The sequence below is a fragment of the Amphiura filiformis genome, chromosome 10 (assembly GCF_039555335.1).
Source record: "Amphiura filiformis chromosome 10, Afil_fr2py, whole genome shotgun sequence".
Taxonomy (NCBI): Eukaryota; Metazoa; Echinodermata; class Ophiuroidea; order Amphilepidida; family Amphiuridae; genus Amphiura; species Amphiura filiformis.
Window position 1 is genome coordinate 35,565,520 of NC_092637.1, and position 26,838 is coordinate 35,592,357.

A 26,838-nucleotide genomic window follows, 5' to 3' on the forward strand; every position below is an offset into this window, starting at 1 on the left:
AAATCAAATTCTTTAAAACTTACGTATAACATAAAATGTCATCCCTTTCAAGCACTCATGCAAAAAGAAAATGTGAATGTTTTTTGTAAATGTGACTAATTTCTAATGGAATTACCGACATTTATACAGTGTGATATTGGTAGTCTACAGTGTTTTTATTGATGATAATCATCATGATCATGTAATATATTGATTTCAAGTGAAAGGCCCTATTTTTCTCATAAACATATTGAAATTAGAAGTGCCAGCTCAGTGTATTTCCCAACATATCATCAAAAAAATGCCTAATTAGTCTCAACTATGCTATACCATGCATATATGACACGATCAAGGGAAATGAGTCGGATGTCGCTAATATTGATTTTGAGATATTGGCAAAGAAAGTGTTAAAATTCTTTTGTTTTATATTGTTTTCAGCGATTGATAAGTTGGCGTAATTTCAGAAAGAAAAGTCGTATCAACATGGGGTTTTCAGTTTCTGAAAGCTCTAAATGCCCTCTTTAGAAACATGTGTAAAACTCATTTTCGACCAGGGCCGACATGTGACTCATTCCCCTTGATTAATTCGGCAGTTTTTTGATGATTTCTTTGGAAATACACCGATTTGGAACGCCAAATTTCAATGTGTTTATGAGAAAAATATGAGCTTTCATCTGATACCAAAATCAGCATTTTGATGAGGTAAAGTGGGGGATGAGATTTTCAATCAGGTTACCCAACTTTAACATTTTGTACAGCAAACAACTCATGTAGTAATAATGGTAGTCAAAGTTAAAGATGTTCTTAAGATGGTTTCTGAAATTTAACAGCCTGTCTTGCCTGAGAATAAAAGTTATTGTATACTATATTCTCACTTCATTTGTTTACATACATTATATAATATTATACCTTGTTCTTCCAAATATCTTAATTTTGATGACTTCTAGGTTGAAAAAATCACTGATTGGGCCTTTATTTTATGCTAATTATAGCATCAGAATAATGTGGTGTTCTTTCCTGTAGAGGAAACTGACAAATTTGATTAGGCCTCCCCCCCCCCCAAAAAAAAAAGGTTTGTCTCAGCTTCCTTTGGCCAAAAACCTCAAGTTCTATGCGGTTTTTGTTTTTGGTTTTTGCAAACAGCTCTGCGGATTGCGGATGCAGAAAATTGTTTTAATTGCATTTTTACTGAAGATTAAAAGGATTTACTGAGGATTAAAAAAAACATTGAAAAAAAAATGTCCTAAAATTTGGAATTTTAAAACATGTGCGTGGGAAGCTAAGACAAATATTTTTTACCCTATAAATGTTATTGTAAAACAACTCTATGGTTAGATTGATTTGTTATCTAGCTAGAATTTGTGCAATTTAATAGGCACATTTTGATCATAAAAGTGAATAAAACAAATCATTTTGTCTAAATTGATGCTTCTGAAAAAACAAGTGTGCTGCTACAATTACATTTTCTCATTTTGTCTGACATCTCTGACCCAATCTCTCATTAATAAAAGAAGAGTTCTGGTACCAAACACAATATATCACATATGCTGCCAATTGGTTGGGCATCTTTTTAACATGCATACAGCAACAACTAATTCCCAAAAATGCAAAATCTGAGTCAACTGGGCATGGAGAACCATGTCAGGTTATATAACGTTTTCAAACTGTTTGATATGAAAAATAATGCAACAACATTTTTAAAATGTTGTCAAAATTTTAAAGTTATTGGAAAATATTTTTGGCAAACATGTTTGCAAAATATTTTGTTAATATGTTCAAAGGTTACTAAAACATTTCATACCTTTATAATAACATAACTACAGTGGAAACTCATTAACACAAAGTTGTGCGGAATTCAAATTTTACTTGTTATCAGGAGTTCGTGTTATCCAGTTCTAATAACATGTGAAATGTATGCTTGTTGGGAATGTTATCAGGAACTTCATGTTAAGAGGGTTCATGTTAACGAGTTGCCACTGTATAAACTACCTTGTGTTTGTTGGACTTCGCCTAAGCCATTGATATGTGACCAAAAATTGGGGGTCGGAGAATTTGTTCAGCCAATTAGATTTGCCGATAGGCCAATGTGGCACTCCCATGAAATGGCGAGTTCCTTTCATTTTAGGTCATTTGTTTGGCTTAAAATTAAAGACACATACCTGATAGTGAAAACTTAATCATTTTGGGAAAACTGAATCTATTTTTTTTTTCAGTTGCTTTAACTTTAACTGGCCCAGAACTCGTAATTTATTATGGCGATAGATCAATCAGACAGAGCAGTCATGTGTACATGTACCTTCTTACTTTTATAGCTCTGTATAATGGAATGAGTTTATTATAAAATAGCATTGTATCTAAATACTGTAAAAGTCAATATTTTCGCGAGAAGATATTTTCGCGATTTTGAAGATTTTGTCAATTGCGCGAGTATTAAATTTCGCGGTTTTGATATTGATACAATAGAAACCTAATGCAAAAGGTTATTTTCGCGAGTTTTTATTTTCGCGATTTCATGTCCACTCGCGAAATTCGCGAAAATAAAAACCTCGCGAAAATTTCTACTTTTACAGTAGAAATTATCATTATTTTATTTGAAGTCTAATTATTTTTTCATTGTTCTTGTACAGTTCTTGTGTTGTTTAGATTGAAATTATACCAAAGTTATATTATCAGAGTATTATTATTATTATTTGTTGTTGCTCTAGAGAAGGACATGCAACAAGCCAGATCTTACCCAAGTCCACTAAATATTTAATCATGTGACTGAATACGGAATAAATCACAAATTTTAGGGAACTGGGCAAGATTCATGTTATTGTTGTGACCGTACGTTGACTTGTTAATTTCCTCATCATTTGCTTGTGAATCCCTGGTGTGAACCAATCAGGAGTTCAATATAACCAGCTACCTTCGACTATATTTATAAATATGTATTTATAAATATGCATGTGACCCATGGGCATGACATACCAAGAACAGCAAGAGTGACCAAATCCTCATGCCATTGAAAAGGATAGGAACTCTTCAGATAAATATCATCAAATTTAAGTACTAATTGAATAGCAAAATTATTACACACTAGGCGGTACCCGTATTTCGCGGTTCTCGGCTGTCATGGTTATTGGCTTTTGCAGATCTTAAAATTAGGGTATGTCCTTTGGCTGGGATCACTGTCCTCACACATGGGGGGTCCAATTTGTAATATGTTATCAAAAACAACATTTTGAAAGTATTTGCTGACGGAAAAAATATGTATCGAAGAAAACGTTTACAATATAATCACAAGGTTGAACAAAATAGAACATTTTGCTGCAGTCTTGCATTGTTTACCAACTTTGCATTCAAATGTACAGGAAGACCACTCGCTATATGTAGAAGGTCACTTTGAGACTTGCTGTCTATAAGCTGTTATGGCATGGAGGTGGCCAAGTGCATATTTATAAATATGTATTCATAAATATAAGCAAACTGATTACCCACTTCCTCTTTAGGGTTGTGCAATAATTATCTGTCCCCTCACCAGGTGGGGAAAAAAGAGAGGGGGGGGGGAGAAGCAATTTTTGGCAGGACTAAGAGGGGCAAGCATATTTTGCCAATTAAAAGGGCGGGGGCAAGAGATTTTTGGCACATATTCATGGGGCACATTATAAATACAAATTCTCTAAAAAGGCTTTAAAAGAAAACAGTATGGAAATGTTCAAATATGCAAAATTAAGGGGGTGAAATTTTCTTTTGGGGGATGATTTAGCAAAAAACAATTCATATTGGCACATAGCTATTATTGTCTAAACAGTTCATCTTGGCAATTCAATCAAAGTCACAAAATCTGCACAAATAATTAAATTAAATCATATGATTTTCCATGATAGTGATAAATCCTAGATTATTATAACCACCCCTTTGTATTGTGCCAACAAATGAGGGCACTAGCCCGGGCAATAGTATTGCATTTTCTGCAACTGTATAAAGCCATTCTTGCCATTGCACCTGCCTGTGCCTTGCATGAGCTTCACAGGATATCTATAATGTCAGATCATTAGATGTGGCATTTTTGTAATGGAAGGGCAGTACAGGTGGAAGGGGGAGCAACCAGTGACGTGCGCAAGGGGGGGGGCAGGGGAGCCATGCCCCCACTTTTGTTGGTCATTTGGGGAAAAAACTTTTAAAACGTCAAAATTTGCTACTAATCAGACTCCATTCGGGGAACTGAACAACCTGGACCCCCACTTTCATTGTGCTGCGCACGCCACTGGGAGCAACCAGGGGTGGGCAATCAAATCATAAATAATTGGAAAAGTTAGAACGACAGTGTTTAACAAGAATTAATTTCATATTGTGCAAATGTTTGTAAAATATGTATTGTTTCTACATAATATACAGGGTGTCCCATAAAACAGAGGCCCCTCATTGCGCCCTCTTTTTCTCCTATTTCTGAAAAGTTGATTAAATATATTTTGGTATGTAAAGAAACCTTTAATCGTTAGCTTTAATAAACCAAAACAAATATTTCAATCGGCTCACAACTTTTGAAGATATGTCCTTTTGAATAAAAGTACCCGTTTTTCACGCTGTCCACGGATAGCAAACAGAGTGGTTGGGATGGCTCATGCTGTGAAGTGGCTTGCACGATCACCAGACCTTACAAACGTATACTGAATGCATTCGCAAGTGTCCGGCGCACAAGGATGGTACGCAACGTTAACGCAATTGATGCAATGAGGACCCGTGCTGAAACCTGTATTCGCCAAGGAGGCAACCAGGTAGAGGGCAGAGCAGCACTGTAAACTCACTTCAAAAGAACCAAAGACAACCCAAACAGCCTTTTAGGGCTACCTTTTATCCTAAAAAGAGAAATGACTTATGTTGTAAATAAATAAAAAAAGCAAGAAACAGCAAAGAAAGAAAGTAAGAAACATAATAATAAAACAAAACGGCATAAATAACCAAGAAAAAATAAGTAATTGCAAATAAAGCAACAGAAGTCCCATTCAGCATCTATTTTACCCACAAATTAATTGACACTATTAACCATTGTTAACAAAATCCATTGCCCATAAACTCACCGGTAAAGCCAATTCATAAATAAAGTTATTTTATAAAGTTATCATTGATGAATGTTTGATATTCATGCATGGTATGTGTACTCCTTTTCAATCTTTGAAGTAGCCAAACCTTCTCCGTGGACAGGGTGAAAACGGGTACATTTCTTTAAAAGAGCATATCTTCAAAAGTTGTGAGCCGATTGAAATAATTGTTTTGGTTGATTTAAGCTAACGACTCAAGGTTTCTTTACATACCAAAATATATTTGATCAACCTTTCAGAAATAGGAGAAAAAGAGGGTGCAATGAGGGGCCTCTTTTTTGGGGGACACCCTGTAGAATGGTTGCTGGGGGAACTCAGCACCCATTTTGATCATGTTGATAGGGCTTTGCTTGATATATTTGAGAATGGTTATATGTGATCATAGATTCTTAAGATGTTATCATGTCTCAACCAAGATGTATTTTTCAAACAAATACATAGTCTGGTTCTGGCCTGTGACATCACTCTAACCCCCGCTCTAACCCTATTGTGCATCAAATTTTGGACAATTTGTCTTGAAAATGCATCTTGGATGATACCACAATCCACCTCTGAAGCGTCACTTTTGCTTGGTTATACTATAATCATACTTGGGTTTTATTGTAAAATATTTCATCATAAACTGTACATACTTGGCTTCTTAAAATAAATCTTAAACTGGAAAACAAAAAGGTGTGTATGTTGTCTTTCATTTTGTAATTCATAATAATAATAATAATAATAATAATAATAATATGTGACATGATCAAGGGGAATGAGTATGTTGGCCCTGGTCAAAAATGAATTTTACACAGGTTTCCAAAGAGGACATTTCGAGCTTTCAGAAAGTGAAAACCCCATGTTGATACAACTTTTCTTTGTGAAGTTACGTCAACTTATCAATCTCTGAAAACAATATAAGACAAGAATTTTAACACTTTCTTTGCCAATATCTCAAAATCAATATTAGCGACATCCGACTCATTTCCCTTGATTGTGTCACATATTTATTCAAATTACTTCAAAATAATAAAAGTAATTCAATCTCATTCAGGTCCCAGGAGCAGGTCGGGGCTGTGACACAGTAATAACAGCAGTAAGGGCATACACAAGCCAGGACATATGTGACATGTCATGTCAAAAGGAGACACTTTTGGGCAGGTTATGAATTTTGAGATTTTTACAATCTTAATTATAGATATATTTTGCTCCACAACACCGTTCTCCCCAATGAAATCAGACATTCCTAAGCGAAGATATTGAGTTCGGAAGTTATGGTATTATAAAATTGGTAATTGAAATATCGGCCTTTAAATATATTATTGACAATGTTGAGAGTAGGAATTAACTTGAAAAATGTCTCAAAAAATACAAGATGCCAGTTATATTCCGGTCTGAAACTATCAGACAATATTTTTAACAGTAATAACATCACAAATTCGCAACAAACACAAATTGTGAAAAAATCGCCCACCGGCAGATTTTTGGCTATTTCTCCATTTACGATCCTGCCCAAAAGTGTCTCCTTTTGACATGACATGTCACATATAATACATTTTTGCTTAATTAGCCAATGATATGCAAATAATCTGACTTGATTCAGTTAGCCAATCAGAACTACACTTTACTTCATCCAATCAAACAAAATATGGATGGTAATGAGAAATTTTAATTTTCAATATTTTTGTTTTGTAAATCATGATAATGACCTTATAAATCAATTTTTCAGGTTTTATTTAAAGAATTAAGTGAAAAGTTTCCATAGTGCAAGTAAATTGTATCAAATTCTATTACCCCCACGACCCATAATTCAAAATCGCGCACTGTGATTTGTTGAAACGCGTCACGTGAGAGCCCATTATTCTGCAATAATGGGTCGAGCGCCGTAACACATTCTACGCACAGCATTACGCTTGGTATACGCGTGCAATATTTCCGCGATACGCGCTATCACTTGCGCGTACCGCTCATTCTACAAAATCCGGTGCCAATAGCCTTTTTTCCGTTCTTTGGTCCACAAACACTTTGTCGAGCATTTAGGGCATCAAATGTGTTGTTTTTCTGGTAGAACTCAACGAGATCTACACGGACATATATAGTTTTCCATACTTTAAATGCTTTCTTCAGCCTGATTAACCCTTGCAAAGGCTCAAAAATCGCTCAAAATGCGTTTCCACTGCTCAAGTGTCACATCTAACCCTGAATATTTTCTTTGAATAAATGCGATTTCTTTACATATTTGTTGTTTTTTAATTAGATAACGCACCATCATATTGTTTATCAACATTATTTTTTAGTGATTAAAATGTCTTTGTGTAATTTTAAAATAAATTGCACTTTCCACCAAAACGCTGTGATCTCGTTACCCTTTTTTAACACACGTTATTGCAAAGAAGTAAAACAGAGGTATCAATGTAATTTGCGGTTTTTGAAAGGAAACACTCATAGGTTTTTAAAAATCACAGTAAAATCGTGATGCTGTAGCATTTTTGGCATAGAAATGTTGTAAACATTGAAATTTCGACCGACCATGTTAAGATTGGTGAGCTACGTTACCAGGATTCTATAGTATGCACTTGTATTAGATGTTCTTCCTAATAATATGTGAAAGCTACCAGTGGTCGAACCCCATTTATATTATAATTAACCGACATAACGTTCTAACGTTCGCAAATCACATTAAAAACATTAAAAACCAGTGAACTACGTTACTGTGAGCTACGTTACACACTCATTTACGCATCTTCAAAACTTCTATGAAATGGTGAAATCTGTTTTACATTTCACTCAAGTGATCGTTAGATTAGTAAACAACTTGAAATATTTGGGCAAAAAATGTGATATTTTCTCTTTAAATCGCACTATTTTGTGGTAATGGGAATATAAATAAAGGGTGCAGCATTATCCTTTACACGCAAATAATGTATCCTCGGCAGTAAAAGCGTTTAAATAATGGGTTCGGCTGCGCCTCACCCATTATTTACGTTTTTACTGCCTCGGACACATTATTTTCGTGTAAAGGATAATGCATTACCCTTTATTTCTTAAATATATACTCTGATCTCTTGGAAGAATGTGTTAAATTTGTCTTAATTTTGGGGCTGTTCTGTTTGCATGATATAGACCATGTATTACTTTTTTGTTTTGTTTAAAAAAAGTTTGATCACAGTTTATCTAGTAGCTAGTCAATACTTGCATATATGCTGATATAATGTCACCTGTATCAATAGGTTATCAATATATCAACATTACTTGTTTAAATAATAATATAATCATAATAATATATTACATTTTCAATAATTGGTACCTGTATGTACATCCGGATGATGTTTCTACTTTAGATTGACAAGAAGTAAAAAAGAGAGCTATTGTAGCAAATAAACTGCATTTGTTGGGATGCTTTTTTAGCTTTTTTTCATTAACATGAAAGTGAATGAAAATACCTTGATTGGAATTATGGTTATGGAAAACAAATACAAAGTAGGCCTAATTCTTAAATTCTGAAATAATGCCACATAGAAACACTAACTGATTACTAAGTGGAGGTGCTACTTTTACGTCAACGAAGCTGTATACGCCCCTTTACTACCAAAATGGCCGAGAGTCAACTTGCAGAATCACTACGACGGGATCTTTTGGAGTGTGGGATCTGTTTGCATCGATACAAGAAACCTAGAGGACTACCATGCCTCCATTGTTTCTGTCACAGCTGCTTAGAGAGTTATTGCAGAAGACAGAGGAATGTGTTATGTCCAAATTGCAAGAAACCGACAGCAGTACCAAAAGAAGGAGTGTCTGGATTCCCTGCTCATTTCATCATCAACACTTTAAATGACACACTGGATCAGGTAAATTAAGAGCCAAAATGTATCTTGTTATATTTTATACACGACAAAAATCGTGTTTAGAAAATCTAGACCATTATGGGACTAGCCCAATTTTCATTCCACTTCAAAAATGTTCTGTATCTTTTCCAGTACAATGAAATAATCTATGATAGTGCTGTAAGCCAGCCTTTTGCAATTGAGAGAACAGCCAGGTGACAGGGGCTATTTTAACATGTCTCACTGCCACGTACGTGCCGAGATAAAATATTCGTACAGTGACAATTAACAATCCGTGTAGATATGCCTTAATAGTAGACAATGGTAGAGCCTTTCTTACGGTCACATTCAGCTAAAAATGTCATTTTTTTAATTTTTGAAACGCACTCTACTTCATCAACACTTTTAAACCAAAATTCAGTTTTATAAACAGCAATATTATTGGGGGGGGGGCAAAATGAAGGGCTGGGGTTCTGAAAAACAGGGTGCCTATAAGTCCTTCCACCCCAACTCCCATCGTTCCATGGACGCCATGTTGTAACATTTCCATAAAAATAGATTAGTATTTCTTTTCCATAAAATGGTAGCTTTTACTGTCAGATATGACCCCTTTTAATTTTGAGCTGGACAACTGAGGTAAAAGCAAAGAAAACTGAAATATACTACCAGTGTCACTGTCGCCAATTTGTATCACTCTGTCGGCTGTACTATGGCACGGGCCTTTGATGCGTGTGTACCATCCCACACGCCACATATGTACTGTGTTGTAAACATTGTGTACGCATTCGACTAATATTTCCATCGTAATAATAATTAAATGAATCAAAATTTACTGCTTCATAGTATGTCAAGACACATTTATAGGAATGTAACTTTAAAATGTAAGAAGTAACCTGAAATTTGTAACAATGTTTTATTTCAGGCAAAAGGTGCCGTGAAAGATGCCGTTTGTGGAAATTGCAACCTGAAGAAAGCCACATCCTACTGTATGGACTGCAAGGAATTCTTCTGCCAAACCTGCCTCACTGCACACGATACTCTCAAATCTCACAAAACTCACAAGATTGTCAGCGTTGAAGATCTACGCTCTGGAAGAGTTATGCTACCAGTGACTGCATCTGAACACCAGAAGTGTAAGGACCATGAAGGCGAGACAAAGAAGTTGTACTGTGTTACATGCGGTAAGCCCATCTGCACTGAGTGCATCGCGCTGGATCACCGCCAACATCAGTATATCAGCCTGAAAGAAGCATCAGAGAAGCAGGTGGCAGAGCTGAAAGACCTTTCAAGAGGAAGTGAAGTTTTGAAGATGGCATACAAAAAAGCAATCACTGAAACAGATGCAGTGAAGAAGAATCTTACCAGGTCTGTATCAGATGTCAGGAAGAATCTGCAGAAGATCAAAGGTGAATATCAAAGAAAGCTTGATGCCATCTTCCAGAAACACAGAGCAGATGTGGATTCACTTGAAATACAAAGAGTTCAGGAGCTTGATAGAAACAGAGAACAGCTTCAGAGAACATTAGCTAAACTGGAAAATGTATGTGATCTTGCTACTAGAGTCACACAGACAGGATCCGACTATGACGTCACATCAGTCTTTCCTACCTTGTCTGCAAGTCTTATGGAGGTGAATCAGATGACCAAGCCTGTAGCTGCATCACAGTTCCTGGGATATGTTGGGTTCAAAGCACCTGATGTGATTGATATTCCTGATTTATTTAGTGTTTGGTCAATCAAACCTGATGACAAATGGGTGCAGAGTGGCGAGTTTAGAACCAAGCCTGGATTGCAGAAACCATATGGAATTGCAGTCAACAAAGATGGTGATATTGCTGTGACAAATGGTAATAACAAAACATACAAAGTTTTCTCACAGGATGGTCAAGTCAAGTACACATTTCAAGGCCATTTCATAGCATACCCTAATGGAATTACCACCACTGCAGACAACAAGTACATCCTCCCTGGCAAGGGTGAGATTCTGTTTTATGATAGCCAAGGCAACATGTTGAACTATCCCAAGGCACCTACATATGATATGAACAATGAACTACAAAATCCACATACTTTCGCTGTAGACTCAGAAGGCAGGATTGTAGCAGGATTAGGCAGCAGCACAATATCTATTCATCATGGAAATGGCACGTTTATATCTAAGTTTAAAGCTCCATCACAACCATACTGGCTTGCTATCACTTCAAAGGGAGATATTGTAGTTTCTTCTCCTTATACTAATAAAATCCTACAACTGATGGATTATTCTGGTAACAAAGTGAGAGTCGTGCAGCCTCCACAAGAGGTCATTGAGTGGCAACCGCACTCTGTCTGCTGTAGTAAGCAAGGTGAGATATTTGTTGTGAATCTTGGCAACCCTAAAGCTGTATACCAGTACACAGCCAATGGTGAACAGTATCTGGGATGTGTCATCACAGGACTTCATAACCCAGCAGGTATTGCTATCTCAGAGGATGGACAGCAACTCTTTGTAGCAGAATTTATGCAACATGTAGTGAAGATACTCCGAAGACAATAACCGACTTTTGATAACCCCTGAAATTACTGCTAACTTAAAGTAGGGACATGCCAGCTTACATGTACAGAATGAACAGTGTTTATTTGTAGCAGAGTAGAATCAAAATGCCAAAGATAATGACTTAACTTGCTTTTGATGATTCGTTAGATGTTGTCAACTCATAAATTCACCACACTGCAACAACAGTATCTAGAGATTTTAATCTCTAGTATCTTGTAATTGTTTCATAAATATGCATGTTTAAATCATAACATCAATTTCTAAAATGTAGAACATCAACAACCTAAATACATATGTCCAGGGACAGACTTAGGTTTCAGTTTTCTGGCCCAGCTTTTTCAATAATTATGTTCTACTGCAAAAAAAGATAAAAAATGATTTCAAAAAATAAAAATTACGGTATTTGCTATCAGAAGGACATTCCTCTTTTTCAAAATGCAATTCGATATGTCTGATGTGTTCTCAGGTCCCACAAAAAATATGTGGAAACATCGCTATACGAGCCCTTAAAGGCAAGCAAACCTTAACATTTGTTTTGATGTACTCAATGTAGAGAGTACTATAGTCACTTTTATTCAGTAGTCTTGCCTTTTTTAGTTCCAAAAGTTCACAAAGGTTCAAATATGCTGTATTTGAGGTATCGCTATCATCATCAGAGAGCACGAAACCCGGGCACGAAAGAGCTTTGAAGTAGTACGTAGGCCTACTATTGCCGTAAAAAGCGGGTGTAGGCCTATATTTCCAACTTGCTAGCAACGCAAGAATAAGAATATAAACTAGAAGGCTATATATTTGTACACAAATACGGCTATACCCGCATGTTATCGGTGTACCCAAACTTACAGTCCTTATTTGCTGAGGACTTAAAATAAAGAAATTGTAAAAAGTCGCCCAATTGGCAGAAAATGTGTAAAAAGTGAAAGTCAAAGTCACAAGCTTTAATTGAATGTAGGTTGCACTGTCGTAGCACTTAAAATAAAGAAATTGTAAAAAGTCCCTCCCAGGGAGTTGTCTCTCTTACTCTCTATAGGTTGCTGTTGTCAGTATCTCTTACTCACAGTGAGGCTATGCAATATGATTAGGGGTAAACTATTCAAGAGGGAGTATGTAAATTAAATGGAACAGCCATTTCAGAGGGAGTATGTAAATTATACTGGAACAGCCTTTTTGAGGCCATTTCAGAGGGAGTATGTAAATTAAATGGAACAGCCAATGGGTATGTAATTTAACTGGAACAGCCTTAACGCTTCACGCTGGTATTTCCAATTATGATATAATCTGATATGTCTGTTTAGTCCCTCACGTGTGTGGGGTGGATGAGTGTGTGGGTGTTAGTAACAGTATAATTCTGTGTACATATTCTGAGCCCGGAAGCTGCTTTCTTTGATGAGAAACGGCCCGCCCTTTATTTTAACATTTGGGGCCATGGGGCCCATAATATTTGACTTATGAGGCCATGTACATAATTATGTTGAAGTATAATTCTCTAGTGCTATCAGTAGACTCAAGCTGGCCACTGTAGCTACTTTATTTACTGAGTAACGGCCGGCCCTATGTTTTAGCGTTTGGGGCCCTGGGGCCAATATTATGTGATATATGGGGCTCATATGTACATATAACAATGTAATTCTCAGGTGCAATCTGTGTACAAACTCCGAGCCATAAAGCTGCTTTATATGATGAGAAACGGCCGGCCCTTTGTTTTAACATTTGGGGCCCTGGGGCCCAATATATATGACTAATGGGGCTCATGTACATATGTTGAAGTATGATTCTCAAGTGCTATCAGTAGACTCAAGCTGGGCATTGTAGCTGCTTTATTTACTGAGTAACGGCCGGCCCTATGTTTTAGGGTTTGGGGCCCTGAGGCCCATATTGTGTGACACATGGGGCTCATATACACATATAACAATATAATGCTAAAGACCGTTTAGTGTACCAAATCTGAACCCTGTAGCTGCTTTATTTACTGAGTAACGGCCGGCCCTATGATTTAGCGTTTGGGGCCCTGGGGCCCATATAATGTGATATATAGGGCTCACATGTACATATAACAATATAATTTTCAAGTGCAATCTGTGTACAAACTCTGAGCCCTAAAGCTGCTTTATTTGATGAGAAACGGCCCGGCCCTTTGATTTTAACATTGGGGCCCTGGGCCCATAATATTTGACTTATGAGGCTCATGTACATATGTTGAAGTATAATTCTCTAGTTCTATCAGTATACTGAAGCTGGGCATTGTAGCTGCTTTATTTACTGAGTAACGGCCGGCCCTATGTTTTAGCGTTTGGGGCCCTGGGGCCCATTTTGTGTGACACATTGGGCTCATATATACATATAACAATACAATGCTGCAGACCTATTAGTGTACCAAATCTGAACCCTGTAGCTACTTTATTTGCTGAGAAACGACCGGCCCTTTGTTTTAACATTTGGGCCTCTGGGGCCCCTAGCCTTGAACCTCTAGGGCTAAAATGGGCAAAAGGCACATCTACAATTTAGGCCTCATACATGTGCCACATATGAGCCCTAGTGCCTTGTAGCATTAGAGCTAGCCTTGTCAATATGTTGCCCCTTGTTTTTTTAACATTTGGGGCCCTGGGGCCCATAATATATAACATATGGGGCTCATGTATACTTGTATTTATAGAGTACCCCTGGGGCTATCAGTGTACCAACTCAGAGCCCTGAGGCTGCTTCATCTGATGAGAAACGGCATGGTTTGTGTTTTTACATTTGAGCCCCTGGGGCCCGTGACCTTTGACCTCTGGGGCCGAGATGGGCAAAAGGCACATCTGCGGGGTAGGGCCCATGAGTGTACCACATATGGGCCCTGGGGCCCTTGTAGTTTTATCGCTAGCCTTGACAGAATAATGTGTTTGATGGAGGAGGAGGAGGAGAAGGAGGAGAAGATGAAACCCAAGGATGGGAAGATACCCTGCATGCTCTGCATACGGGTATAATATACGAAAAATCATTGAATAAAGATATAAATTACAGGTGTCAGGTGGAGCACAAACTGTGTAAATAATGTCCATCACTGATTATATCTTGTCTCATATGTGTTGGCTCAAAATTCTAGTGGCCCGCCGGGCCAGCGTTGTTGGAAGTTTACTGGCCCGACGCAAAATCCACTGGCCCCGGGCCACCGGGCCACTGCTTAAATCCGTCCCTGCATATATGTCAAATAATCAGAAATTACATATACAAACCATCAAAACTCTAAACATGTTTAGTTATACACATGTTTACAAAATCCTGTGCATGCCAACTGGTCATAACAGAATGCACAGTGCCAATGTTTCGTTCCGGGGTACTCACTACTCGGTACAAATGACCATACGGGGATGTACCGCAAATATGGGTTGCATTTGCAGCCTTTTGGTATATCAATGACCCCTTTTTCAAAGCCTATTTTGGTATATGGATGGGTCCTTTTTTCAAAATTTTCTCAATTTTTTCAAAAAGCCCAATTTTCTCCTAATCTAGCCAAAATTTTCCCTAAATTTTGGGAAAATTTGTAAAAACTCAGACAATTTGGGTTAAGGAGGCTGTGTACTCTCAGACATGCATGTAGTAAAAGTGCAATAACTTTGTAATTATTCGCAAGATATATAAAAGTATACATTTTTATGAAGGCAAGACATCAATAAATCTTAATATAAATACAGATTTGGGGTAAAAACAACAATTATGAAGAAAATCACAAAAAAGTGAGTTTTTGGCAATATTTGTTAGGTACATCATAACAAAAAAACACTCTTTCCAAAATATTTTATTTTGTATTTAGCTCAATCTTGAGGCTCCATTCCAAAAACGTTTTTTTTATATTTTTTTGATATTGGCCTGTGGACTTGGATGAGCCCCGGAGACTGTGGACTTGGATGAGCCCAGGAGATAGAACAAGAAACCAGATCGATTACATCATGGTCAGGAAGAGGTGGAGAACATCACTCCAAAATGTCAGGACACGACCAGGCGCTGACTGTGGTAGTGACCATCAGCTACTTGTAGCCAAAGTAAAACTAAAACTGAGAGCTAAGAGAGACAATGCACCACCTACCAGGTATGATGTTGACAACATTCCCACTCAATATTCAGTAGATGTGAAGAACAGGTTTGACGAGTTACTGAAAGTTAATGAAGAGGAGCAGACCCCAAATGAATTGTGGGAAGACATGAAAGAAGCAGTCCAGAGCACAGCAAAGAAGTACATCCCTAGAAAGATGAAACGGAAACAGCCGTGGATCTCTCAGCAGACCTTAAACCTAGCTGATGACAGGAAGAGAGCAAAGGCAGATGGAGGAAAGGAAGAATGGGCACGCTTAAACAAAGAGGTCTCCAAAAGTGTTAAGGAGGACAAAAGAAACTACATCGAAAGGAAGTGTGTGGAAATGGAAAGATGTAAGGGTGACTCAAAAATAGCTTTTGGTATTGCCAAAGAACTTACCAAGAAGTGGACCCCAGGATGGATGTTATAAATGATGAGAAAGGTAACACTCTTACCGAAAGTGTAGACATCAAAAGGCGATGGGTTCAGTATAGTTCCCAGCTGTTTGAGGCACAAGATGACAAGGTGTATGTACAGTGTGAAACGAGTGAGGAAGAACCTCCACCATTGAGATCTGAAGTTGAGCTTGCCATGGAACAAATGAAAATGCTAAGTCACCTGGCATTGATAATGTAGCTTCTGAGTTGTGGAAGGCAACTGGGAAAGAAGGATAGACCTAATGTGGCGTCTATGTGGTATCATCTGGAAAAAGAAGAAATGGCCGAGAGACTGGTGCAGGGCAGTATTTATTCCACTGCCAAAGAAGGGAAATTTGAAAGAGTGTGCCAATCACCGGACCATCAGCCTGATTTGTCATGCAAGTAAAGTGCTTCTGAAGATCATCATCAAGAGAATGAAGAACAAAATGGAGCAGGAAATATCTGATGAGCAGGCAGGATTTCATGAAGGAAGGGGTACTAGGGACCAAATTGTCAATATCAGGAATGTGATTGAGAAATGCAAGGCGCATAGACTTCCTCTTTACATGTTCTTCATAGATTACAGTAAAGCTTTTGACTGTGTTAGCCACCCTCAGATGTGGGAAACTATGATAAAGATGGGTTTTCCAAGTCATCTTGTGGATCTGATCAGCTGCTTATATGAAGACCAAGAATCGGCAGTCAGAACAAGTAGTGGAGACACAGATTGGTTCAAGATTGGAAGAGGCTTACGACAGGGCTGTGTGCTATCACCAAACCTATTTAACATCTACTCTGAAGACATAATGAGAACAGCTTTGGAGGGGTTTGAAGGTGGAGTGAAGTTTGGCGGTACAAGAATTACTAACCTGAGGTGCGCCCGATGATACCACTCTTATTTGTAGCAGCAGAGTAGAGCTGATTGATCTTTTGAAGCGCATCAAAGAGGCCAGTGAAGAAAAACACCTTCTCCTGAACACAAAGAAGACAAAAATAATGGTTGTAGACAGAGAGAGAAAAAGTGATGAGTTTGTGATAGATGGACAACAGATTGAGGAGGTGAAGCAATTTGAATATCTGGGTTCAATGATTAACAACAGTGGTGACAGCACAACTGAAATTAAGAGAAGACTGGCTATTGCAAGGACAACTGTGCAGGGCATGTCAAGCATATGGAAAAGCAGAGGCCTATCCATTGACCTCAAAGTACGCCTACTTAGTGCAACTGTGTTTTCCATTGCCACTTATGGATCTGCGAGTCTTGGGCTATGACCAAGAATGATAGGAAAAGAGTAGATGCTTTTGAGATGTGGTGTTACAGGAGGCTTCTCTACGAGTGACATGGAAAGACAGGAGAACAAATTCCTGGATCCTTGACAAGATTGGTACAAGTCTAACCATCAGAAGCGGCATAATGGAGAGAAAGCTGAAGTACTTTGGCCATATTGTCAGGAAACATGGAGGTGTAGAAAAACAGATTTTGCAAGGGGCCATGGAAGGCAAGCGAGGAAGAGGGCGTCCACCAACATCTTGGACTAATGACGTGAAGCTGGTTTCTAACCAGGGAATGCAAGGTGCAACACACTTGGCATCGGATCGAGTGAGATGGCGTACTCTTGTGAAGACCACAGCAGCGCTACACAGCGCCACCTGACACAGAGAGAGAGAGATATTGGCCTTATTTTTTGAGATATTGACCATATAAGGCATCAAATTGAACTTTTTAAAATTCACAAACGCCTATTTGCACAAAATGATGCCTAAAATCGGAAATAGACCAAAATATAAAAATTGAGAAAACCGTTTCTTGAGTCGATCATGCTTTTTACGATGATCATATTTGCTTACCTATAGATGCAGTATTTATTGAGTTATCGTGTACCTAAATCGTCATTTTACCGAGAAAATGAACATTGAAATAATGGCCGTTGAAGTTTAAAGTGGTCACATTATGCACTTTCATCGAATCTTACAGGAGAATGCGACAGTTTTCGTTTTTCTACCTTATATTACGTGAACATCGGGTAAATCCACAGCCCCTTGAGCAGTTTGAGCGAAATCCATTCATAACTTGATATTTAAATCGGGGGAAAGAACTTGAAAAAACCCACATTTTATCAGCTAAAACGGAGCCATTTGACCGCTAGGTTTTTGTGAAATCAGTGCTTCCATGGTGCTTCCATAAGATGCGCGCGCATGTAGATAAGCGTTAGCGTGTCGTAGCGTATTTGTGCGTTAACAAATTGCGCGATCGCATAGCGCGATGCTTGCTTGTTAACGGCGTGTGTACCCTGCTGGTACAACAAAGATTTTCTTCCTTTTCAATTTCAAATACGAGTGGAATAGTGAAATAAAATCCTTAAAATATTGCAGTTGGAGTTTACAAATCTGGATTTTCATTCCTTGTATAAAAAACATAACAAAGTACAAATTTATCAAAAAAACTCAATTTTGCGAAAGAAACCATGTCTAGAGTAGAGTACACAGCCGTGTTAAATTCGGCCAAAAATTTTGACTTTTGGTACTGTATAAGTGGTAATTTTCGCGTACAGTTATTTTCGCGACTTGTAGTGAGAGACACATTTTCACGAATGTTATTTTCGCGATTGCCAAGTCCTCCTTTATACTTGTAATACATTATTGCATACATTCGCGAGGTGTTATTTTCACGGTTGGAGCTCTAATCGCGAAATTCGCGAAAATAAAACCCTCGCGAAAATTTCCACGTATACAGTACATCAATGGGTCCAAATTTCTTGAAAAATTGGTACATTTATGGGTCCACTTTCAAATTCTCAGTGGCACGTCCCTACCAAAACCAAACTTGAGTACCTCCCCAACCCCCGGGTGCATGCCAACTGGTCATAACAGAATGCACAGTGCCAATGTTTTGTTATTCCAATGGTTACGCTGCACTGCAAGATACTAAAAGATAGAATACAAATAATTACACCAAATATTATTAGAAATATTTTTTTCAATGGCTGTCAGAGATTTATTCCATGCATGAGTAGACCTGAAAATAAATAGTGAACTTCAAATTGTTACAATCTCCTGAACAAAACAATTTATTTGTGAAATTAATCTGCAGGCGACAGAGAAAAAAACCAGTTTTATATGCAGATGGACTTTTCAAGTAGGGTCTGTCGGTCAGGATTTTTTTTTCTGGAGGTTAAAATGATTCTGATTCTAAAATTTCACCAAAAGCATGACAATTTGTCAAAAATTTGATGATTGTTTGGCAAACACATTTGAAAAATTTGTTCAAACATTCTCAGTCAAAAAAAAAATCTCCCAAAACGGAAAACCTGGGTCGGAAGGCCCCGTAAAACAGGGTTTTATTTTGTGGCCCAAGTTAACTTTTTGGTATCCCACGCCATGAAGTCTTTTCATTTTGTATCATATCAACAGATATCAAAAACATTGAGAAGTTTGGTCATGTTTGAGGGTTAGTGCAAGGAGGCCCATCTGCAATATCTGCCAGGTGTCTTATATTTAGCCGTGTATAATATCTGTCAAATGTCTTTTGGGCAGCAATTGCTGATAGGATCTTCTTACACTAACCCCTCAAAATCTGTTTATTTTAACTCACCCTGTATACCAGGCTTCCTCAAATAGATTTGTTGAAGCGCCACATGAAATAAAAGAAAACTGTAATGCGCCACTCAATGCTTTAGCACCGCCGGCGGGGAATCAGAGGGGGGTGTCCCCCTCTGAAGCTATTGATTTTTGTTAATTTGAGGTGCAAATGATGTCATTTGGTGCAACATTTTGTACTATTTTAGCCTGTCTTTAAAGGATAACATGGGAATCGCATTGTTTAATGTTGAAATGTAGAATATTGGAGATATTCCTGATGGATGAAGTTTGATTTGATTTGATTTTTTTTAAATTGATTTTTTTAAAAATCTAAATGGCGCCGCGCGCCACTCGGTAAGCCATGGCGCGCCGCACACCGCTATTTGCGGACCCCTGCTGTATGCCTAAAATCAGGATGAAAATACATAATTGTTCAGTGTTCATTCATTGGTTCTTCAGATAGCTGTTACAGATATCTTCATTAGATAAGCAAATTGAAGCATATACAAATAATCAAAATTTGTGAGTACCTTTCTTTGAAAATTGAGAATACAGAAGTTATCACAAAATAGTAGGCCTATGTAGCATTATATAATTGGCCTTTCACATGAATTAATTTTGGCATAAGGGTGCACACCAGTAAATAGCCTCCATTGACTTTTTATACAAACAGGGTCCAGGAATACATAATTTTCTTGACTTCAGAGCGACTCAGCTCTTCAAAACTTACATTTTCTGCAAGTTGAAGGTCAGCTAAAGACATCTAGTCCAGAGAAATCACACAGAAAATTGCCCACTAGATCACCCTATATGATATACAGCTTACGGCGACTCACAAATAGCTTGGTGTTTCTGAAATGTAACACATTTTGAAAGCTTAGCCAAATCTTCATAAAAAGTCGGATCCTGCTCATTTTTCACAGACTATCTATTTCCCAGGCCTAAATGAGGATTAAATATGAATCAGCGTCTAATGGTTTGTTTTTAAGCCTTTCCTAATCTATTATATTCAGTCAAATTGCACGTTTCCTTGTTTGAAACACTGTGACTTTTCAAAAAGGACCTATAGGAGATTCCGATTTACTGGTGTGCACTCTAAAGAATTTTTATGTTTACATGTTTATATAATAAATCATTAATTTGGATACATGGTAAACATAATTAGACTGGTTTGTTTAAATTTTGAGGGGTTTTATTATGCAAATAAGCTAATTTACATGGTATCATTTTTAGTCTTTTTTGCTATCTACTGCTGATAGCAATTACAAAATTACGCATTTTAAATAGCTTGATGCACTGTAACATTTTTACACTTCATTGTTCATAATTTGCAAATGTTTTTAATTTTTATACATTGAATGATAGAAAAATTTTATTAAAATATTGCTTGAATTCAAAAACAAAAACCCCAATCTATTTTCTGTGTATTTTTAGTTTATTTGTTTACTTATATAGTGGGGGTCCAATGAAGGGACTTGGGCATGTATTGCACACATACTTCGAAGAGGCTATTCAAGCTACATTGCTTTTCTTTTATGAATGATGTGTCCCTCTTAATAAAATGTATTGATTTATATCTTGAAAACATGAATACCTAGCTTTTTAGGTACCCATTCAGCACACCTTGCTTGAGCATGGGAACTCATCCAACATCTAATGAACAAGCTCCCTCCCACCACCTGGGAAACAAAGGACTCATCCAAGGAACTAATTCCCTCCCACCACCCAGGGAACAAAGGACTAATCCAACAAAGCAGGAACAAACTCCCTCCCACCACCCAGGGAACAAAGGACTCATCCTAAGAACAAACTCCCTCCTACCACACTGCAAAAACTCCGGTGTTGAATATACAACACCGGCCTGGTGTTGAAAGCTTCTGGTGTTAACTAATTTAGCGGTGTTAGATTGTTAGATTAACACCATGTGGTGTTAATACAAAATCTTAAATGTGCACTGCATAGACTTTTTTGGAAACCAACAATTCACGCTCATTGATTAAGATGTTAACAATGATTAAAGATGATAATTTCAACACCGTACCAGTGTCACTTCTACACCAAAGAGTGTGGACCTCTCAGAACACCGCCGCAGTGTTAAATATGTTCCATCAACACCCAGTGTGGTATTAAATTTACATCACAATGGTGTTGAATATAGGAAATTCAGGCAAAAGGATCAAATCAACACCGGAAAAAAGGATCAAATTAACACCAGGATCCGGGACCAGGATACAGTGTCAAAATAACACTTCGTAGTGTCAAAATAACACTTAGCAGTGTTTCATTAACACCGAAAAGTGTGGACCTCTCAGAACACCACCCCGGTGTTAAAATCAACACACTCGGTGTTACTTTTAACACCAACGTTTTTGCAAGGCACACTGTTAACAAAGCAGGAACAAGCTCCCTCCCACCACCCTGTGAACAAAGGACTCATCCAAGAAATAAACTCCCTCCCACCACCCAGGGAACAAAAGGGCTCACCCAAGGAACAAATTCACTCCCACCACCCTGGGAACAAAGGACTTATCCAAGGAACAAACAGTACAAACTCCCTCCCACCACCCTGGGAACAAAGAGCTCATTCAAGAAACAAACTCACTCCTACTACCCTGTGAACAAAGGGCTCATTCGAGGAAAAAGCTCCTTTCCACCACCCAGGGAACAAAGGGCACATCCAAGAAACAAACTCCCTCCTACCACCCTGTTAACAAAGCAGGAACAAGCTCCCTCCCACCACCCAGGGAACAAAGGACTCCCCCAAGGAACAAAGGACTCATCCAAGGAACAAACTCCCTCCAACCACCCTGTGAACAAAGGGCTCATTCAAGAAACAAGCTCCTTCCCACCACCCAGGAAACAAAGGGTTCATCCATGGAACAAACACCCTCCCGCCAACCAAGGACTCCCTCCCATCACCCAAAAATAGTGCGACTCCATCAACATCATTTCAGTAACAGCTCCACTAAGTTGTATCTTAAGGTTTCCAATCACCTGTCTAAGACACACAGAATAATTACATTTTTTGTAGCGCATTCCTTTCAAAGGGATTTCTTCACCCATCGCTTAATTATTAACTCATCCACAGGAGATCCATTACCATTATTACCAAGTATTTAATGTGCGCATGCACAGTCCACAAAAGCCTACATAGCAACCAAATATGCATTATATTAATTAAATTTCCACCTAAGCTTTGAAAGGAAGCACACTTAAGTTGATATTTGTGATGTGCGATGATGTAGAAAAGGTGGGAAATATTATTCACATATTAAGTACCAGAAAGCTTTGTTGTGTATGAGAATTCTAACTATGATATGGTAAATAAGATAATGCACATAAAGTCACTTAAGACAGGCATACCAATATTTGAATGGATCAAATCGCCAAATCATCATTAAGTGATACACAGTAGTGATGTTTGCCCAGTATAACATGTAGGCCTAGTAAAACATGTAGGCCTAGTAATACAACTGATGCATGCACTACTTTTCTAGTAACAAAATGGCAGAGAGTAAGCTAGTGGAAAAACTCAACAGTGATCTTTTGGCGTGTGGCATCTGTTTGGATCGATACAATCAACCTCGAGGACTACCATGTCTACATTGCTTTTGCCATGACTGCTTAGAGAGGTATTGCAGTGGACAAAAGCAAGTTATGTGTCCAAACTGCAAGAAGCCAACAGCAGTGCCAAAAGAAGGAGTGTCTGGATTTCCTGCTCATTTCATCATTAACACCATACAAGATATGCTGAACAAGGTAAGGGACCGTTCATAAACACTTGTAAGGGGGGGCTGATGCAAAAAAAATTCATCGCGAAAATTTTTCGGGGGACCCCCTTTATACAGACCTCAAAAATTTCAGAGCCCCCCTTTTTGACATGAAAATTATGGGTCAACCCCATAGAAAAGCATATAAACTTAATTTTTCCAGGAAAATTTGTGGTCATTTTTTTCAGGGCCTCCCTTTAGGAGGGTCAAAATTTTCAGAGCCCCCCCTTTTGCATCAGGCCCCCCTAACAAGTGTTTGTGAACGGTCCCTAAATATAAAATCTTAAATATGGTAAATTTCAAAAAGTATATTAGTTTTTTTACATCAACCTAGACCTATACTTTGATCAGCTCGTAATCGGCGGGCCTGATAACATCGCGGATTAATATCAATATGTTTTATTTTGAGGATTGTCTTGTAACATCTCGCCAGAAGCATCACAAGTTATTCATTGAAGTCAAAATACTTTGTCTACTTTCTTTAAACGCAAAATATAGACCAATCAGGTTAACTATATATCACTATTAACGTTGGTCTACTTTTCGGCGTAGTGGTAAAAACCTAACAATTCCCGCCGATTACGAGCTGATCAAAGTATAGTAATGGTAGCCATATAATCCAATATCAAAAGGGTATGTAGAAAACAGGACATTGTCTTTAGAACTGTAGTACCATCATGTGTAACACATCCAACTGAGAGGGGTGCTTTCAAATCACCCAGAGGATGATTTAAGGTAGCCCCATCATGCACTGCAAACGTGTTATCACTAGAGTTTCAACTGCCACTTTACTTTTCAAATCCCATTGAATTCTGTGCAAAAGATGTTGTTTAAGAATTGTGCGTGTGTCATTATTACTTGGTCGATTTCAGAACAAAAGTGATGTATGCATAAAGGATAATTCACACCTTCTGTAGGTAACATAAAATGTGAAATCGACTAGCATTTTGAATGCGTTTTTATTGTAAATATATTAGTCCAAATTCAAATTAAACCATGCCCGTCAATGCAATGTGCGAGCAGTGGTGTTATGTTCACTCACACAGCTGTGCTAACCGCAAGTCAACACAGTGGCGTGGTGGGAAGTGCTTAAATCATCCTCTGCAAATCACCCACTGTGCATTTTCTGAACGAATTCACAGTTGTTTGTTGCTGAAGAGACTAGTACCCGTAGTGTTCTAGCAACATTTCTTGCAATTAATTTAAGTGCACCATGATATGAAAAGGTCAGAAAATTGAATACCGGTATTGAAAATTTATTATGCAGACGATATGGATATAGCCCAACAGTTAAGTGCCGGGTTCGACAAGCCTGTTCCGTGTTGATGCAAACGTACCACAGTCATATTTAGCTTCGCCCATTAACCAATGAAATTTTGGGCTTATTACAAGCTAAACCACACCCACTGACAAAGAACATGGCTCTAATTAAGTCATACTCAGAGATTTAGTGTAAAGCATTTTGTTTGTTTTTTTCTCCAGTATTTCATTGTAATTTATTTTGGTTTTAATCAAAGTTTGCATCATTGTTTCTTGCAGCCAAAAGAAGCCATACAGGATGCTATTTGTGGCAACTGTAACCTGAAGAAAGCCACATCCTACTGTCTGGAATGCAAGGAATTCTTCTGCAAAACCTGCAACACTGCACATGGTACTCTGAAAGCCAACAAAGAACACAAGATTGTCAGTGTTGAAGATCTTTCCTCCGGAAAAGGTATGCTACCGGTTACTACATCAGAAGACCAGATGTGCAAGGATCATGAGGGTGAGACAAAGAAGTTCTACTGTGAGTCCTGTGGGAAGCTTATCTGCAGAGACTGTATTGTGCTAGGTCACAGTAAACACCAGTACATAAGCTTGAGAGATGCATCGGAAAAACAGGTTGCACAGCTGAAAGATCTCTCAAGAGGAAGTGAAAATCTGAAGAAAAAGTGCAGGGGTGCCATCAAGAAAACAGAGAATGTAGAGAAGACTCTTGCTGCTTCCTCCAAAGATGTCAAGGAGAACCTGGAAAGGCTCAAGAATGACTACTACAAGCAGGTTGATGCCATGTTCAAGAGACATAAGGTTCGTACCAGTTTAGTGGAGGCCCAGAATGCCAGGGAGCTGGGTTACATCAAAGAAGATCTTCACGCAACTTTGGCTAAACTTGGAAGTGCCTGTGATCTTGCTACTAGAGTCACGCAGACAGGATCCGACTATGATGTCACATCAGTCTTCCCTACCTTGTCTGCAAGTCTTAAGGAGATAAACAAGATGGCAAAGCCTGAAGCTGCATCAGAGTCACTGGGATATGTTGAACTCATTGCACCTGAAAGGGTTGATATTCCTGATTTATTTAGCGTGTTATCGATCAAACCTGGAGACAAATGGGTGCAGAGTGGACAGTTGAGCACCAAACCTGGATTGCGGAGCCCATATGGAATCGCAGTCAACAAAGATGGTGACATTGCAGTAACAAATGGAGCCTTCACATCTTGCAAGGTATATTCAAAGGATGGTAAAGTCAAGTGCAGCTTCAGTGGTGCTTTTGATGCAGCCGTACATGACATTGCCATCACTGCAGACAACAAATACATCCTCTCTGGCAGGGGTGAGATTTTGTTTTTTGATAGCGAAGGCAACAGGTTGAACTATCCCAAGGTACCTACCTATGATATGAACAAAAAACCACAAAAACCTATTGCTTTAACTGTAGGCTCAAATGGCAGGATTGTAGCTGGTTTAGAAGGCACCACAATCTCTATTCATCATGGAAACGGCCAGTTTATATCCAAGTTTGAAGTTCCATCACAACCACGCTGGCTAGCTGTCACTGCGAAGGGAGATATTGCAGTTTCTTTCAATATAGATCGCACCCTACAACTGATGGATTACTCTGGTAACAATGTCAGAGTAGTGCAGCCTCCTCAAGAGGTCACTGATTGGTCACCTTACTCTGTCTGCTGTAGTAAGCAAGGTGAGATATTTGTTGTGAATGGTGGCAAACCGAAAGGTATATATCGATACACAGCCAATGGTGAACAGTGTTTGGGTTGTGTCATCACATATCATACTAATAACCCAGCAGGTCTTGCTATCTCAGAGGACGGACAACATCTATTACTAGTAGATTGGGTTGATTGTGTAGTGACGATATACCAAAGAAAATCAGCTATTCGTAGTAGAATGGGGTCAATTTGTCATGAAGATATTCCAAAGAAAATAACTTGCTTTTGATAACCCAGAGTGCAGGTACTGGTATCTTAGAGGATGCACAGCACCTGGGACGGCTGCATAAGGGCTTATTAACTCTATACCATTCAGCAAATTACTTCAGCGGTGTTCGTCTGCTCTGTCTGATTATCGCGTAAAAGGAACTAGGTCACACGTTGCTACACAGCTTGACTAGCGAATGAGGTGCCCGATGTGATGATGTGATTCTATTAGCAAATCAGAACCACACTTCCGTATATGCCATAAACTGCGCCAAATTGGCAGACCACTGAAGTTCTCTGCTGAAAACTATAACACCTTGCCCTAAACATACCGAATACTACAGAATACTACAGGCTGGGTAGGGGGAGGGGGCACTCCCATTGGTACACATTATGTTCCTGTCAATAGACTTCTTT

The 26,838-nt window shown here is 38.4% G+C and overlaps 2 protein-coding genes across 2 annotated transcripts; both read left to right on the forward strand.

The window, feature by feature from the left end:
• Positions 1-8,635: 8,635 nt before the first annotated feature.
• LOC140161823 (E3 ubiquitin-protein ligase TRIM71-like) lies at positions 8,636-11,402 on the forward strand. The gene is made up of 2 exons (XM_072185120.1): positions 8,636-8,890; positions 9,789-11,402. The coding sequence occupies exons 1-2, from the start codon at positions 8,636-8,638 to the stop codon at positions 11,400-11,402; spliced, it is 1,869 nt and encodes a 622-aa protein (XP_072041221.1).
• Positions 11,403-22,925: 11,523 nt separating this feature from the next.
• On the forward strand, positions 22,926-26,527 carry LOC140162188 (tripartite motif-containing protein 2-like). The gene is made up of 2 exons (XM_072185453.1): positions 22,926-23,213; positions 24,764-26,527. Exons 1-2 carry the CDS (start codon positions 22,935-22,937, stop codon positions 26,441-26,443), a joined length of 1,959 nt encoding a protein of 652 aa, XP_072041554.1. The 5' UTR covers positions 22,926-22,934; the 3' UTR covers positions 26,444-26,527.
• Positions 26,528-26,838: the final 311 nt, after the last annotated feature.